The sequence below is a fragment of the Micropterus dolomieu genome, linkage group LG14 (genome assembly GCF_021292245.1).
Source record: "Micropterus dolomieu isolate WLL.071019.BEF.003 ecotype Adirondacks linkage group LG14, ASM2129224v1, whole genome shotgun sequence".
Taxonomy (NCBI): Eukaryota; Metazoa; Chordata; class Actinopteri; order Centrarchiformes; family Centrarchidae; genus Micropterus; species Micropterus dolomieu.
The window spans coordinates 14,045,642-14,061,459 of record NC_060163.1 but is presented as its reverse complement, the minus strand read 5'-3'; the positions used below and the strand labels follow the sequence as shown (position 1 = coordinate 14,061,459).

The following is a 15,818-nucleotide window of genomic DNA, read 5'->3' as shown; positions in this document are numbered from 1 at the left end:
ATAAAAGTATGTTTCTGAGTCTTTTTGCTGATATTTGTATGCAGAATTACATTTCAGATAAATAGACAAAAAGCATGCATATATATATATATATATATATATATATATATATATATATATATATATATATATATATTTTGTTTGTTGTTTTCACTTAAACACTGCCTCTTTCTTGTGTGCAAGTGCTGACTTAGAAAAATGGTGGTTACTATAGAGCAAGAAAGTAAACTATTTGAGATCAGTTATCCCAAATTACCAACCTTTAGTAAGACCAGATAACTCCGGGAGACTCTGACAACACTGACTTCACTTAATGATACAGGTCGAAAATGTGGGCCCCTGAGTAAACACAACAAGCTGCGTATGTAACGTTAAAAGCCTCTTTACTCACTGGGCTTTCAAAGCTTACTGTCAGGAATATGCAGGCAGGCAGAATCAAGGCAAGCAAACGCTGCTGAATCAGCAGGCAGAACATCAGCAACAGGTATCAAGCAGACATGAACGTCTCAGACACCACAACAACTACGCAACAGCATCTGGCAAATGTGTGTGGGGAAACTGCCTTTTATATATATACGGGGGAACTAATGAGCAGCAGCTGTGCAGGCAGGTGGCTGATCCTGAGAGTAGTGAGATCAATAGAGGAGGGAGAAAAACCCTGAGGGTGTTTAGTGGTCAGGTGAGGCTTTGTGTCAACCACTGAGCTGTACAGGAGCACATGGCAAGACTTCTCCATGGTGCAAGAGGGATACAGCACATCCCTATCACATAAAAAAACAGATGGCTATTTCCACAATAAAGTGCTGCAAAGTTCTAGTCTGTGTTAAAAGCAGCTACAAAATAAAGTTGTCACATTTAGAGCTGTAGTCTTTGATGTTTTGTTCATCTTCATGCAACTTGTAGCCAATTAATTGCCAGTCTGATGTAATGACAAACTTAAGGACTGGTCAGGTCCTGGGAAAGTTGTTTACTGAACTGTTCAATAATCTATTTTTCCCTTACAGCTATTCATTTCGGAGTTGCAGAGGCAGCAACGTTTTTGAAGTGTATGTGTGAACATGGCCTGACAGCCAGCTCCTCGGCATAAATGACCAGCATTTGGTGTGTATATGTGTGTGTGTGAGGGAGAAAGACACAGAGAGAGTACAGTTATGTTGGCTCCAAGGTTCTGAGGTTGTCATATCTTATCAGTCTGATTAGGGCTCAAGCTATTATAGTGCCTTGACTCTCCTCTTCGTTCATTCCTCTCCTCACCTCCCCATATTTTTTTATACACCAGCAAAAGCAGGTTTGTATTTCTACCTCTCTCATCCCATTTTCAATTTCTTTCTTTCCTTTTTCTATCTATCTATCTATCAGTTAGTAGTCCCATTAGCTGACTCTACCGGGACTGGGAACTCGAAGTACAAGGTTGGTGTTTGTTTGGAGAGGTTGTCAGGTCCAGGGAGAGGGATCTAGCGACAAAAGCCCCTTTTCCACTGCAGGGTACCAGCTCGACTCGCCTCAACTCTACTCGCCTATTTTTGGTTTTCCATTGTGGAAAAGTTGTACCTGTACCTGCTACCAGGTAGGCCTACTTTTTTCGTATCACCTCAGTCGAGGGTACAAGCAAGTAAATCCAGCTGCAGCCCGCAGACAAACGTGACGGAAGTTGAACTTCGAAATATGGTTTGTTCCAGAAGACATTGCGCACAAAACGTGATGAAATTAATCTCGGTTCACGTACAGGATGGATCATAATGCAAACCGTTTTATTCTTTAGAAGCCTACAACAGAACTTAAATACACTGAGAAATTTTTAGGTGAGAAATCCACTGTGTAGATTTCGAATATAGGCAGTTTTACGAAAAGTGGCGGCGATTCGAAAATGTGTTCAAACTTTGTTGTTGAGAAGCTCCACAAGTGCCGACGGGTGCTATATAGCTGCAGTAACGTTACCGGAGGCTGCACAGCAACACAATGGAGGTTAACCCTATCCGCTATGTGCGCCGCTGTAGGGTTAACCGGTCGACATGCATATAATCAATAACTTTAGGCACACACCCTGTGATGGTTAGAGTAAGAGGAATATACTTCGGGGGGCTGTCAGGAATAGTTAGCTAGCTAGCTCTGGTTAGCTCCCCCAGGCCCAGTCTCACAGACCACTGCAGCCAACACAGCAGATGTGTCCAGCAACAGCTGAATGATACTGTTAATGTTCGTACCGCTGTTATTCTGTCAATAAATTCTCAGTAATGTTAAATCGAGACACATCTGGCTCGTTATGTAACATAACAGAATATTCTTGGTTTGTGAAACTTAAAATCACTTTGGAAGAAATAAAATGTACAACAGTGGTATGAATTGAAACATTGCTTTATTATTATTATTAGGCTATTATAAATAAATATTTGCAGGAATTATAGTATAAATATACTATATTAATAATATATAAGTATAGTATAGTAAATTTTAACACATAATGTACACTGATTACTACGTTGACACTTGACACCTCTTTTTTAACGGCTCTTTTTTTTATTATGCGCTATGCGTGGGCTGAGTGGTCAAGATAAACGTCATCACGTTTTGTGCGCGGTGGCTTCTGGGACAAACCATATATGGAAGGTCAACTTCTGTCACTTTTGTCTGCAGGCTGCAGCTGGACCCTTCTCATTCCAAGCGAGCTGAGGTGATCCTAAAATGTGAAGTGAAAACACGGCAGACTACCGATTGGTCAGAGAGAATCGTCACTATTCACTGCATCATCATTACGCGCAATTTTCATACATTAAATCCACTTGAAATCAAATGTGTAGATTTTTTTACGAAAAGTGATGGTGGAGCAAAAATGTGCTTGCAAGTTTTCGGAGTTGAGGAGCTCCGCAAGTGGCAGCGGGGAAAGGCTGCGCCAACCCGTGGGAGGAGCTCGCGAGGCTGGCCAGCAGAGAAGGGTTCGGCTGCGGACTGTAGCTTAGGGGGCATGGCGCGAGCGCGGGTCTCGGTGTAGGTCAAAGTTCATCAGACAATAGAAGGCGAGATTTGAAGAAGATGGTAACATAACGTAGGGCGCAGCAGAAGCAGCAGGAAGGTAATCATAGCTCAGTGCAGTAAAAGTTGAATCTATGATGTTAATGGACAAATAAGTAGAATTTTCTTTTAAATAAAAGTTATTAATTTCAGCTTTTTAATGTTAATCTAAATAAGCATATAATCTTTAGTTTTATATTTTTATTAAGATACTTACCTAAATTTTTTATTGTTCTGTGTTTTCTTTTAAATCTTATTTTATTGTATTGTGGTATTTTATTCTGTTTTATCCATTTTATATCTAACACTTGTGGACATCCTCAATAAATAGATCATGCTGGGTGTGTTATTGTCTTTGGTTTTCTATTTGTGCCTGCTTACTATGACAACATGCAATGGGACTGACAAGATTAGAGTTTAACTTTAAAAATGTTTGTTTATGTGGTCTTAATGGAAGTTAATATTAATATCTTTTAATGGTAATAGTACTATTGAAAAGAAAAAATTATGAATATTGTACTACTTAGCACACTACACTTTTCTTCTGCTGAAGCCATTCTGTTGTTGATTACACTTCTCTGTGTGTTTGTATAAAAGTGTGTTGTAAATAAAATTTTTCTTTAAATCACGGGTTTCTATCAACTACAATGTCTACAAATGCCTGGTACAAATTGAGCGGGAATAAATATGCGCATGTGCAGAACAGACCATACAGAAAGGTGTGGCGGCTACAGCCAATCATTACAGACTGTACCGCAAGGGGGCGTGGCGTGAGCGGTGCTACAGTCCGCAGCCGGACCTTATCGGGCTAGCCGCCCACTCACAGTCACAGAGACCACTGCAGCAACAACAAAAAAAAACACAGCTGTAAGGTTTTCATACCGCTTATCTGTCTTTAAATTCTGAGTAATGTTCAAATGTTTTAACTTAAATAAGTTGGGTCGCTGGTGTGTGTGTTGCATTGAACATTACGTCGCGGCAGTTGTGTGTGGCGTCGCTATGACGACCAGCTACATTGTGGGGTACTATCATAGACTGCATACTATTTGCAATGGAAAACGGAGCACGGCCAAACCGAGGCGAGGCGAGGCGAGGCGAGTTGAGCTGGTACTAGTAATGGAAAAATGGCAGAAGACACGGAACATTCAGGCATCTATCTCCATCCATCCTCTTGTCCTCCACTGCCTTTCTCTTTCTCCTTCAATGACAGCTTGAGGAGAGCAAAACTTCAAGCCTGAGCATGAACTACATTAACTATTTTGGGGTTCATTCAAGCAGAATGTATCGGAGTTTCTGGCATCAAAGTCTGGTCTTAATCAATCAAACAGTGCCCCTGAGAGACAGCTTTGAATAGAGAGAGGTGCATTCAAGCGAACCTAATGGGGGAGATCATGCTGTTGGCATAAACACACATTTATTCAAATGACCTGAAATAGTTTGGTTAAACTGGGTGATTGTTTTAGGCAGGGTCCAAAATTGCCACTTGTCAAATGCCAGTAAAAAATTATATTGGTGAGTAAAAGAAACGAGGTCAGAGGGGTTGCTGAAATAGCCCTACCTCACTACAAACACTCCATTTTTGTTTTGCATCAACTCACCAAATTAGTGGCGGCATGTAACATATGACAATAACTGTATCGCAATTCTTTAAATTGACTGTCCACTGCCACTACGGTTATCTAGCTAGCTCAGTGTTTCCGCTGTTAACATTTATCTGTGTACGTTGCACCCAACTCCGCTGTGAAGAAAGCAGGAGGACGCTGTAGTAACACTGCATGAACAAAGAATAACTATTATGCTTAAACATCCATGTTTCAGCTGGCTACAGAAACTTAACTACTGGGTTTGTAAAAATTCTGAATATAGTGGGATATGCCATCACAAATACCCAGAGCCCAGTGACACCTTCACAGTGCTTATTAATGTTGTGTTTGTGCATTTTACAATTAGTGTGACATTGTTGTCCTTTTGTTTTTTAGGTGTTTGATTATCTCAGTGGTTCTCAAGTTTGTTCATGCCCGCCTCCGCCCCAGCAAAAGAGGACAAGGTTCAGGTTAGCAAAATAGCACATGAATCATATTAATGCAACTTTAGGTCTGCTCAACATCCACGACTACCCTGAAGTGCCTTCAGCAACAAGTTTGAGAACTACTGGTTGATCTGTTTGTATCTTTTTTCATCTGTTCAGGTATGGTGGATGCTGCTGCTTGTACTAGCTTTTAAGCTCTTTGACTTGTAAAACCATTCACTCTGGAACTAAAACAAAGCATTTTGCTGACCTTTAAATCATATGAATGAAGATGCTGTGGTACACTTCAAAAGTTGTAAAATCATTAATCATAAGAGTTGAAACCAAATCAAACTGGAAGTGGTTCATATTTCATTTTATAATCAGTTTACATTTACAAAATGTGAAAACTAAAATACATTAAAATGATACTCAAATGATTTAGAATTGCACTTCTACAATGTTGGGATGCTTGTGTAAGATGAAAGAACAAAAATGGTAACAACTGATGCAGTTGAGGCTGCAGATAAATCCTGAATTTTGGTCCCAAGTATGTGTCAAGCTCCAAAAATACTGGGTCCTACATCCCAAAATGCATGGTTAATGCCCATGATTTTCATTCCATACCTCGCAGTTTGTATTGCAGGCTTCTCCTGTTTTCAAAAGCTGTGTAGTGCTCATGACGAGCAAACCCAAGTTCGTGTACAGGAGTGCCCCTTTACCACCGAAATATAAAATTGTTAAATTAAAGTTAAATTGACAGTGGGCAAGTACAAAATGGAAGCTTGGCCAGAATAAATGTTTGGCTCAGATTCTACTAATAGACCTTTTCACACAGATATTTTGACTTGTCATAGCAAGAGAAGCACAGATGTAGATAAAATTAATGATGGCTCCATTAATGGCTCTGCCAGTGAGCCAGCAGGTTCACTGCAAGGGGCCTGGACCTGGCAAGTGCATGGGATACAGCCATCATTAATCTGAAGTACACTCAGCCCTTTCCTGTTACGACATGTCAAAATGCCTGCTGTGAAAAGGTCATCAGGTCTCCTAAACATGAACTTTAAACTGACATCTGCAAAGGATCCAACTCCTGCAGTGAGCAATGATCACAGACTCATTCAAAGAGTGAAAATCATCAATAGAAAGGACAAGCAAAGCAACATTGGTTTGCCTGAATGATGCCATTTTTCTTTACTGCAGTGATTTTGTAAGATTATAAATACTGAAATCAGCGAAGCATCTGGAGTCAGCAACAGTTGTGTATTGGGATCAAATTGACAGGTGAGAAACAAACCTGTGTTTGATGCAACGTGTTTTAAGCATCGCTTCAGATTTAAAAACCCCCTCAAGCATTTTCCCCACATAACTTTTCCTTTACCTCAGTCTTTCTCCCTGTTTGACACCCCCTCCCCCTCCACACACACACGCATGCACACTACCACTCATAAACCCTCTCCTTGTCTACTTGCACCTTCTCAAAACCACAAGGTGTAAAGTTGATTTACTCCTGTTGTTCCTCGCTGTGTCTCTCCTGGCTTGGAGAAAATTGTGTGTGTGAGTGTATGTGTAAGTGAGGAGAGATAAGAAAGTGAGAGAGGTTTGAAGGTAGAGAAAGAGTTCGCTTAGTGTGTCTTGAGTAAAATGAGCATGCGTGTGTATGTGTGCGCACATGTGGTCTCAGTATAAACAAAGAGATGAAGTAGACAATGTCCAGTTAGACATGCCTGCTTTACTGTCTTGACACTGTTAAGTGTGTGTGTGTGTGTGTGTGTGTGCGTGTGTGTGTGTGTGTGTGTGTGTGTGTTTGTGTGTGTGTGTGTGTAGGTGGATACAGAAGGTGTTAAGGCATGAACACACTGCTAGATTGTCACTATCAAGGTTGTGTGTACGTGTGTGCCTGTGTGTGGTAAGGGATGAATACTCTGCTGACTTGTCAGAGTTGAGGATTTTGCCCGCAGCTACTTTGTCACATTTACAAAGTGGGATTGTAAGTCGCTCTGGATAACAGCATCAGCTAAATGCCCGAGATACAAATGCAAAATGATATATACAGCTGTGTAAGCATAAATACATACCACGGTGGTGCAGACTCACTCTTAAATAACACTTGTTTATCCACAAGAGGTTTACAGTACAATCTGTCAGAAATAACATACTAACTAGTTTATAACTCTGCAGGCCACATTGCTGACTACTAACAACTTACTGCCATTAAATCAGTGTTCTTGTTTCAAATCATGCTAATTGCTTGTCAGATCTTAACAGTTTCTGCTGGAGTTTGCATACGGAACAGGAGTGCACATTGTTAGGCTCCATGTATGATTTTAAGAACAGCTAGTTTGCAGCAAAAATAAATACAAGTTGAATAAATAAACGTTTAATATTTTGCCTTAACTGCATGCATGATACAGACATGTTATACCATGTGTGGGGAAGAAAAGCAGATATATAAGAGTTACCAGAATAAAGTTGGATGATTTCTCTTGTCAAACAAGGTTTCTAAACCATTTTTAACCATTTCATTTCACTGGATTTCAAGGGACTGACAAATTATTTGAGGAATGACGAAATGTGTAATATTACTCAGTAGATCCACAAGAGCAGCATCAGTTTTTCATGGTCTTGGAATTATAAATGTTAAATATGTGTAGAGCCCCACCGATATGGGTTTTTGTGATTCGATGCCGATATTAAAGTGAAAAAGAGCCGATTTATGAGTCAATATTTTGATTTGGGGTTGCCTACACAGGCAAGCTCCGCTTTAATCTTGAGATGCTGTAGAGCTGGTCTCTATTCATTCAACTTACACTATAAATTTCCAACTAAACTGAGGCTTTTTGAAGACCCTTTTCTCTCTCTTGTCAGTTATTCACTGTCTTGTGTGAGTTTTGCCTGCATGCTGTGCTGCCTGAAAACTACATGCACATCGCGGTTCCTCGCGGATCTATTTCAAGTAGCCGGCTATTTAAAAACGATATAATATTATTTGTGTGGTTCATCAATGGTGATACAATTATCCCAAAGTCCAGCAAGGTGCTGACAACTCAGCACAACACCGGTGAAGCTGGGCCCCATCTCTTCAGCAAGTGTTCCTCTTCCGCCACCACACACACACACGCGCGCGCTATGCCTGCAAATGCGCACTGACGACCCAGGGTTACAATTTTGGATTTATTCACGCACTTTCAAAACATTTATTGAAAGTTTTATTCTTTTTACATGTTTATTTACAGGATTAAACATTTAAATGTATATTGTAATAGGCTGTATATTAACTTATTGGGAGAAAACTGGTAGTTCTATGTAAAATCAGACGTTGAGCACCCCCATATCAAAATGGCATGATCCTTGTTTGACTGCGAAGCTTCGACTGTGAGATTGACAGTCATCAGGCTCCGCCCATCGAAGCATCGAATCTTCGACTATTGGGGGTCAGCCCTACTAATGTTATAACTAATACCAGAGCTTTTATGGCTCTGACTACAACCTTTCACATCTATAACGTCCCACAAAAAGGAGTTGCAGGAAGCCCTGTTAAATCTTGTTCAGCTCACATTTATTTACATGTCCGCTCTGGTTCAATCATTTCCGATATGCCGACATTAACTGCAGACAAGAAACGTCAGAAACTATAGTTTAACTGCTCATTAACGGGTAGTGTTAGCTGCTGTACGTGATTTTAGAGAATATTTAGTGATGAAATAGGGAGAAATGAGAGGACCGTTCACTAGAACTGCCACACTTTTTTAAAAAATAAATCTACAATCACTTCTGTCAGCAGGGTATAGCCTCCAACAACCAACTACTGTAACATTAAACACTGCTGGAGCCTGGAAGAAGCCGGGAGAGGGCAGGGAGGGTTTGCAAGTCATTAATGTTTTCAGGAGAGGAGAAGTGTTTGGGTCTGTTTATATTATAATTATTTAAGTCATGTAATTAACATGACAAAGTACCGACTCACCCCTGACATAGCCCACTCCGTGGTTCTACATGCAGCGGTAAGCTCCGGTAGACTCCGGTCAGCTGATTGTTTTCTTTTGTGGTTTTTCTGGTGCAGCAGTGTTGATAACAGATGAGCAGCAGAACTCCCTCTAGTGGGCATACTATGCAACACTCATGACATGAGTGAAGGATCTGTCTTTGTGTTTCTTAATCAACAATCATATATCTGCTGTTATAAACACTGATGCCGATTAAATGCGCTCAGCTCATATCGGCCGATAATATCGTCCGGGTTCTAAATATTGGTATATATAAATAGGCAGAAGTGAACAAAATTGTGAGGATGAGCCATAAGAGATTAGCTCTCACTATTAACCTTGATCTAAACTTTAAATTGTAAAGACTGCCAAATCTTATGTCACAAAATTGCACTAAACAAAAGTGTGAAATTAAAAACAACTTGCACGCAACATGCACACACACGCTACCATTGCCTGCTGAATGCAGTAAGTAGTGCAGCAATGCACACAATCACACAGGCACAGATAGAAAAATGCCATCTGCACCATACACAAATACAATATGCAGTGTAAAATAACGCTACATAACAGGCACACTTACCGGCTCTGTCAGTTCCAGTACATTAGCCCTATATGTAATGGGACTACAGTCACGGGTGTTTCCCACAAGCGCACATGGTAGAAACATAGGACCCAAGTCATCACCATCCAGTACATCCACAGTTAGAGTGGTGGTGGCTGTGCGGCGCTCACTGGGATAGGGGGCTCGGTCCTAGACAGAGAAAGAGAGCTTTTATTTTATTTTTGCACTTTCTTATTTAGATATTTGCACGTCTTTATCAATGGAAAGTGACCACAACACTGTCCTGCTGAATATTTGAAAGCTTTCAAAGGCTGGTGTCTGCTTGACTTATTTTTTACTTAATCAAGAGAAGACATCTAATGTAAATGGTTCAGATCCCACAGACAGTGCAGACATGACAAAGAGAAGCTCCTCTGCTTTCCAGCAATGTATGTTATATATTTCATTAACAATGTTTTAAGAAAGCTAGTAAAGTAAGTAGATTACACAGATTTTACCTCAACAAAAGTTTTTTTTTTAAAACTGGCAAAAGCTATAGGAAGTTCAACCAACATTGTAAATAATCATTGCAAAGCTCCCACTCCCATCGGTCGCTGTTCAACGAGTGGCCAAAGGAAGAATTAAACATAGAAATAATAATGTTCAACATCTTTCAGGCTTAATTTAAGAACATCAATTAGATAAGAGAAGAGCTATAACCTAACGTGGTGCAAGCTCTTTTTGCAGCACAATCCGAGTAGATTAGGCATTTGAGCAATGGATTAAATAAACAAAAGTATTTTAAATCTTAATAAAACACACAAATCCGCTATTCAATGAACAGGCAGTAAAAATAAAAATTTTAATATATCAAATAACCCTTCACAAATCTGGATTCATTGAAAGATTAGAACAGTCTGAATGTGCAGGGTAGATTAAGTACTTACAAAATCCATTTCATCAAGTCATTAAAAAAGTTAGCCCAATCTCCAACAGCCTTACTGGTGTAATTTAAGAAAAAAAGCATACCATAAAACTTCAATTAATAGCCGAGTCCCAAATAGCCATCTATGCAGTTTACTGGCCTGGTGTGGGAACACATTTTGAGTCTCCATTAAACACCTGGTTTTTATAGAAGTTGTTTGGGTGGATAAAACCTCTTAAACCCTGCCGGGTTGCACACTTTAGCTACTTCTCAGCTGCTTAGATTTTTAATACAAATATTACTGTTTAAATGCATGATCAATATATCAGTATGGACATGCTACACATTGTTAGATCGGTTAGATTCTCCACAATTCAGTCGTTCAGTTCATTTAACGGAAACAACAAGCCCCAAAGTCGAATTCTTATAGATTTACTGGTGTAACCGGCATGGTAGGAAAGAGATGAGAGAGAAAAAAGTGCCGACTCCCATTACCTTTGAAGCTCTAGTTAAGTTCTTTCCTTGATGATTTATATTCCTTTGGTCTGTATGCGTCCACCGATCAAAAGAATCAAAACAGCTTTTCATAAAAATGAATCCAAGTTGTGAATCCAGTCATGTAAAGTCCATTGCTCTGTTAACTTTTGCCACACTTCTCTAATACTGCACCATGTTGTTGTTTTCTTTAAAGTTCAGTTCAGTTCAACTTTATTGTCAGACTGGGGGTCCATTAGGAAAACATAGAACATCATTACAGACACGCAACACCTCCTAAAAAACACAATTACAAAAGAAAGAAATTGTAATACCAATGCTTCCACTGAGGTAACTGGTATTGTACAACACAAATAAAAGCCCGGGCTATTAATCAAAGTTTTACGGTACCTTAATTATCTACATGATAAGGGGTTAGTAGCACATAGTTGTAAATTGTAGCTTATCCAGTTACTGTTTCTACTGTTAATTGCTAGCCAAAATTAGAATCCCAATTAATATCACAGTTTAGATGAATTACAGATGCACCTTGCTAACCAGGCTAGCTAGCTCCAACCCCCCGAATACGGCAATGGCCAAAATGCCAAACTCAAGGCTCATGACCTGATATGTGATATGCTGCCCCCTATTTTATTGGAGAATGAATTTTGACAGGTGGAGAGTAGTCTCACTTCTTACAAATTATACCTTTACTCAGCCTACTTTAGAACTATTTTGAGGTACTTTACCTGAGTATTTACATTTTCTGCTACTTTATACCTCTACACTACTACACTTTCAGAGGGAGATATTTTTCACTGCCTTTATTTTAGGGCTTTGCAGATTACATACATCTGAAATGAGCCATTCTTATATATATTTAATAGTATGTTTTGTTGCTTTAACTTTACTGTTTTTTTCCCCACTTTATTAATTTTAGTCTCTTTAAGATCCTTGAGAAAGCAGTCACCAATCAGTAGTGTGACTTTCTACATAACAGTAGTTTATTTGAGGATTTTCAGAATTTAGAGTGCATTATAGCACAGAGACAGCACTGGTGAAAATGACAAATGACCTTCTAATTGTATCTGACAAAGGACTTGTCTCTGTACTTGTCTTTTAAGATCTTAGTGCTGCATTTAAAGACTGGAATATTTAATAGGCATTAAAGTAACAATGCTATTCCTATTTATCAGATCAATCTCAGTTTGTACATGTTAACAATTAATCCTCCATGCACACAAAAGTTAATGGTTCATGGTTCTGTGCTTGGACCATCCTACTGACCTTATACTATATCAGGGGTATTCAATTAAAATTTAAGGAGGTCCAGTTAGAGAAAATTTCGCAAAGCAAAGGTCCAGAACATCAGAACAACTAACTTGCATTATAATTCAGTGCCATAACGTATAGTTGTATCAGTGTATGTTTTTAGTCAACAACTGACTGTCAAATCAAATAATATTTCAACAATATTTACTGTCGGTTTTCACATCAAACTGGAGGGAAAACTACTCTAATAATAAATTCTAAATTTAAGTAAACTAAAATAAAGTGCTTAATTTCAGAAATAAATGAAATAAGTGTAGCTTGAAGTGATTAAAGTGTAGTCTCAACCAACACTCATACATCACACAAAATCACACATCTTAACAAATGAACAGCTTTAATGCCTCCTCTTCTCTTTCATTCCTTCTTACTACTTTCCTACTTTCTCTTGTTCAGTGAGAAACATGAGCTCTGGCTTGGACTGGAGATTTATGAGATACTCTAGTTTTAAACTGCCTGTGGGAAAAATGTACATGTAAGAAACCATACATTCTTGATTAAAAGCCATGTCTCTTTTCTCTTTGGAAAACATTGGTCTGTGAGTTTCCTTGGCGACCTAAACTAGTACACTAAATGCTACAAAAGCTGTGCAGGTTAAAACAGAAATGCTCCATCACAAGGTAGTAATTCTCAACAATAAATCTGCTTTAGGTCCGTGACCGGAGAGGACAGCGGCTAGGTCCCGATTTGGACCGCGGTCCGCCAATTAGTGACCTTTGTTATATATGCTTCCTTGTTATTAGGAAACGCTCTATAAACTTATATTGTTATGCATAAGATACCCAATTATATCTATCAATCAAGCCTGTTTATAATATATGTCTGAATTATTACATGAGTATTGACTCATTTTTGCATTACATTCATTTGTATAGTCAAAATAAAGCTAATATAAAGTTAAGTTAATAAAGTTAATTTTATTAATATACCGCAAATGCTTGTATTGTGTAGGCCTTAAGCTTTTGGATTGAAAACCAAATTTATTTTAAAAAGGGGGATTCAAACAAAAAATATCTACAGCTCTTGTCATTGTATCTGAATCAATGTTACACCTGGTGGCCTCTTACATTTTATTCACCAAGAAAATGTATTTAATCCTAGTAATACATTCAAGTGGAAGTGTTTGTGTGTGTAAAGATGTCTGAAAAATCTCACACCAAAATGTATGTGTGTTCAGTTTTTATTTCAAGATAATTAAGACAAATACAACATTTTTGTTTATTTTGTAAAGTTCTCAGAACTAAATAGCCAAATCAGGGAATCTACAGGAAACTCAAACTCTCTGAAACTGAATAATCAATGCAGCCATAACAAAACTCAAGATTATATCTGCTATTTCAAATTAGTTTTACCATTTGTTTCCCTCTTTTCAAGAGAAGCACTTTTCTGCTAGTAAACTCTTATTGTGTTCCACAAACCTGTTTTATTATTCTTTAACTACACCTGGGTTGAGCATTTCTCCACCACAGCATTACATTATGCTCTCCTTAGTGTCAATCACCTGACACTTAAAGAAAGCAATAGAGGTCTCTGCCAGGAAATAATCTCTTCAAAACATGGTGCTTTATTGTAACTTCCGTGATTTTGTGGGCTGTCTTTCATAACCAGGACAGCACTTAAAAGCAACGACTGAAAGTCTAAAGAAATGACACACTGCATGCATTGCAAAAAATGAAATGTAAGCTAGATGGTAACTGTAAAGAATAGACAGAATCTGCATATAACATAGGTACTGTATTTATTAATTCTGCAATTGTTCAAACGCTGCCAACATTACAGGCTTTAAAATATCTAATCTCCACATAGGTTTTTGTCACTGAAGCTATCCAAAATTATATTTGTATATATATAATAATAATTAGATTTAGATTAAGATAAGAATATTGATACCACTCTCATAGCCATGAAGCTACAACTAGGACATGGTTATGGCATAACCCCCCATAAAACCAAAATATTTACACTTAAGATTTTTGTACAAATAAAACATATATATTGTGTTAATTAGGGTGCTGCAGTGGTGATGGTACGTAGAGTTGGCTACCTTCGGACAGAACCAAGCTAGTTAGCTGTTTCCCTTCGCGTCCAGCCTTTAAACTAAGCTAAGCTAACTTGCTGCTGATTATAGCTTCATATTTATCGTACAGATAATAGTATCAATTTTCTCATCCAACTTTCGGAAAGGAAGTTAAAAAGTATATTTTCAAAATGAATTCTTTTCATTGCTAATGATATGCACTTATCGTATTTACAGCTGTAACATGTAAGGAATATGATAAAATATAAAAGAGTAATTAAAGATACATCATTATTATTACTGTTATTTAGGTTAATTATTTAGATAAGGTTATACGTTTACATGGCTCAAAAATTACTGCTTCATTGTTTTTACCCATAATTGTACCGCTGAAAAGGCCTTCCCCCCCCCCCTTGTTGCTAAGAATTTATTTTCATCAAATTCCCATACACAACACTCTTAACATTGTACTCAAATGAACAGTGAATATGTGAGGCTTTCAAGCTGTCAGAAACACATTAATCTTTCAGTGTACTGTTGACCTTTAATAATGCTTTCAGGGGAAATGGGCAATGGGCTTGAGACATATGAATATTTGCCTGAATACTTGGTTGAGAACTAAATGTTTTGTAAGCAAAGTTTGCATGTCACAATAAAAACCTTAATGGCACAATCAGCAACTTAAAACACTTTCTGTCATGCATCAGTTTAGATCTTAGTGAAATAGTACAAGGCTGTGTAACAGTAATGTTACCATGATAATAAGAATGTACATAAATATAACACCACGTTAGGCTGTGGACTTTTTGTCAGACATTCTTTACCTTGTTAAAAATTTCAACTTGTTATAATAGGCTATATGGAAAATTACTCAGAATTGGTCTTGGATAGCTGCCCAGACAAGTGCAGGCGTACTTACACATAGTAAAAAAACAAAAACCACTTACATTTGCCTGTATGATGACCAGGTACCGCGTTATCTCCTCATAGTTGAGTCTTTCTCTGAGAACTACGGAGCCAAACAGTGTCAGGGGGATGTCAAAAGTTCTGTTTGTTGTCTGAAACACACACAAATGCATAACACAAACATCTGAGTTACATACAAGGTCAAAAGTTCATTTTTTAGAGCTCAAACATGTAATAGTAGTGGGAGGAAGTTACAGCAGTATATGTGCTGTAGAAGTGACCTGTTTGCTTGTTGTCATGACAGACTGTAACTTTTACAATGGTTTTATTAAAATTGAATGTTTAACAGTCTTATTATCTTTTTTATTATTATCTATTTGCACACAAAAATGCACCCACACTTGTCCCTGTTACAAGATTTTAAGTTCTCATATTGTGTAGCCTGCTGGTAAACTGATACAGTATATCAATAAATGAATAAATATCCATCAATATGTTGAGGTGCGGAAATTTACATTTAAAATACAGAAGTACATTTTTTTTTATTGAGAACAACAATCAGTGTAGTTATTTATTTTGATCTATTTTAAAGGTGCAATAAAAATTGATGGCATTTTTTGTTT

General features: G+C 38.0%; 1 protein-coding gene across 1 annotated transcript in view; it reads right to left on the bottom strand.

The window, feature by feature from the left end:
• LOC123983506 (protocadherin-15-like) overlaps positions 1 to 15,818 on the bottom strand; it is a 216,791-nt gene that overhangs the window by 123,653 nt on the left and 77,320 nt on the right. Inside the window, exons 6-7 of the mRNA XM_046069766.1 lie at positions 15,237 to 15,347; positions 9,584 to 9,754 (exon numbers count right to left, since the gene is read on the bottom strand). Of these exons, the coding sequence (XP_045925722.1) occupies positions 9,584 to 9,754; positions 15,237 to 15,347 (282 nt within the window). The remainder of the gene's footprint in view (positions 1 to 9,583; positions 9,755 to 15,236; positions 15,348 to 15,818) is intronic.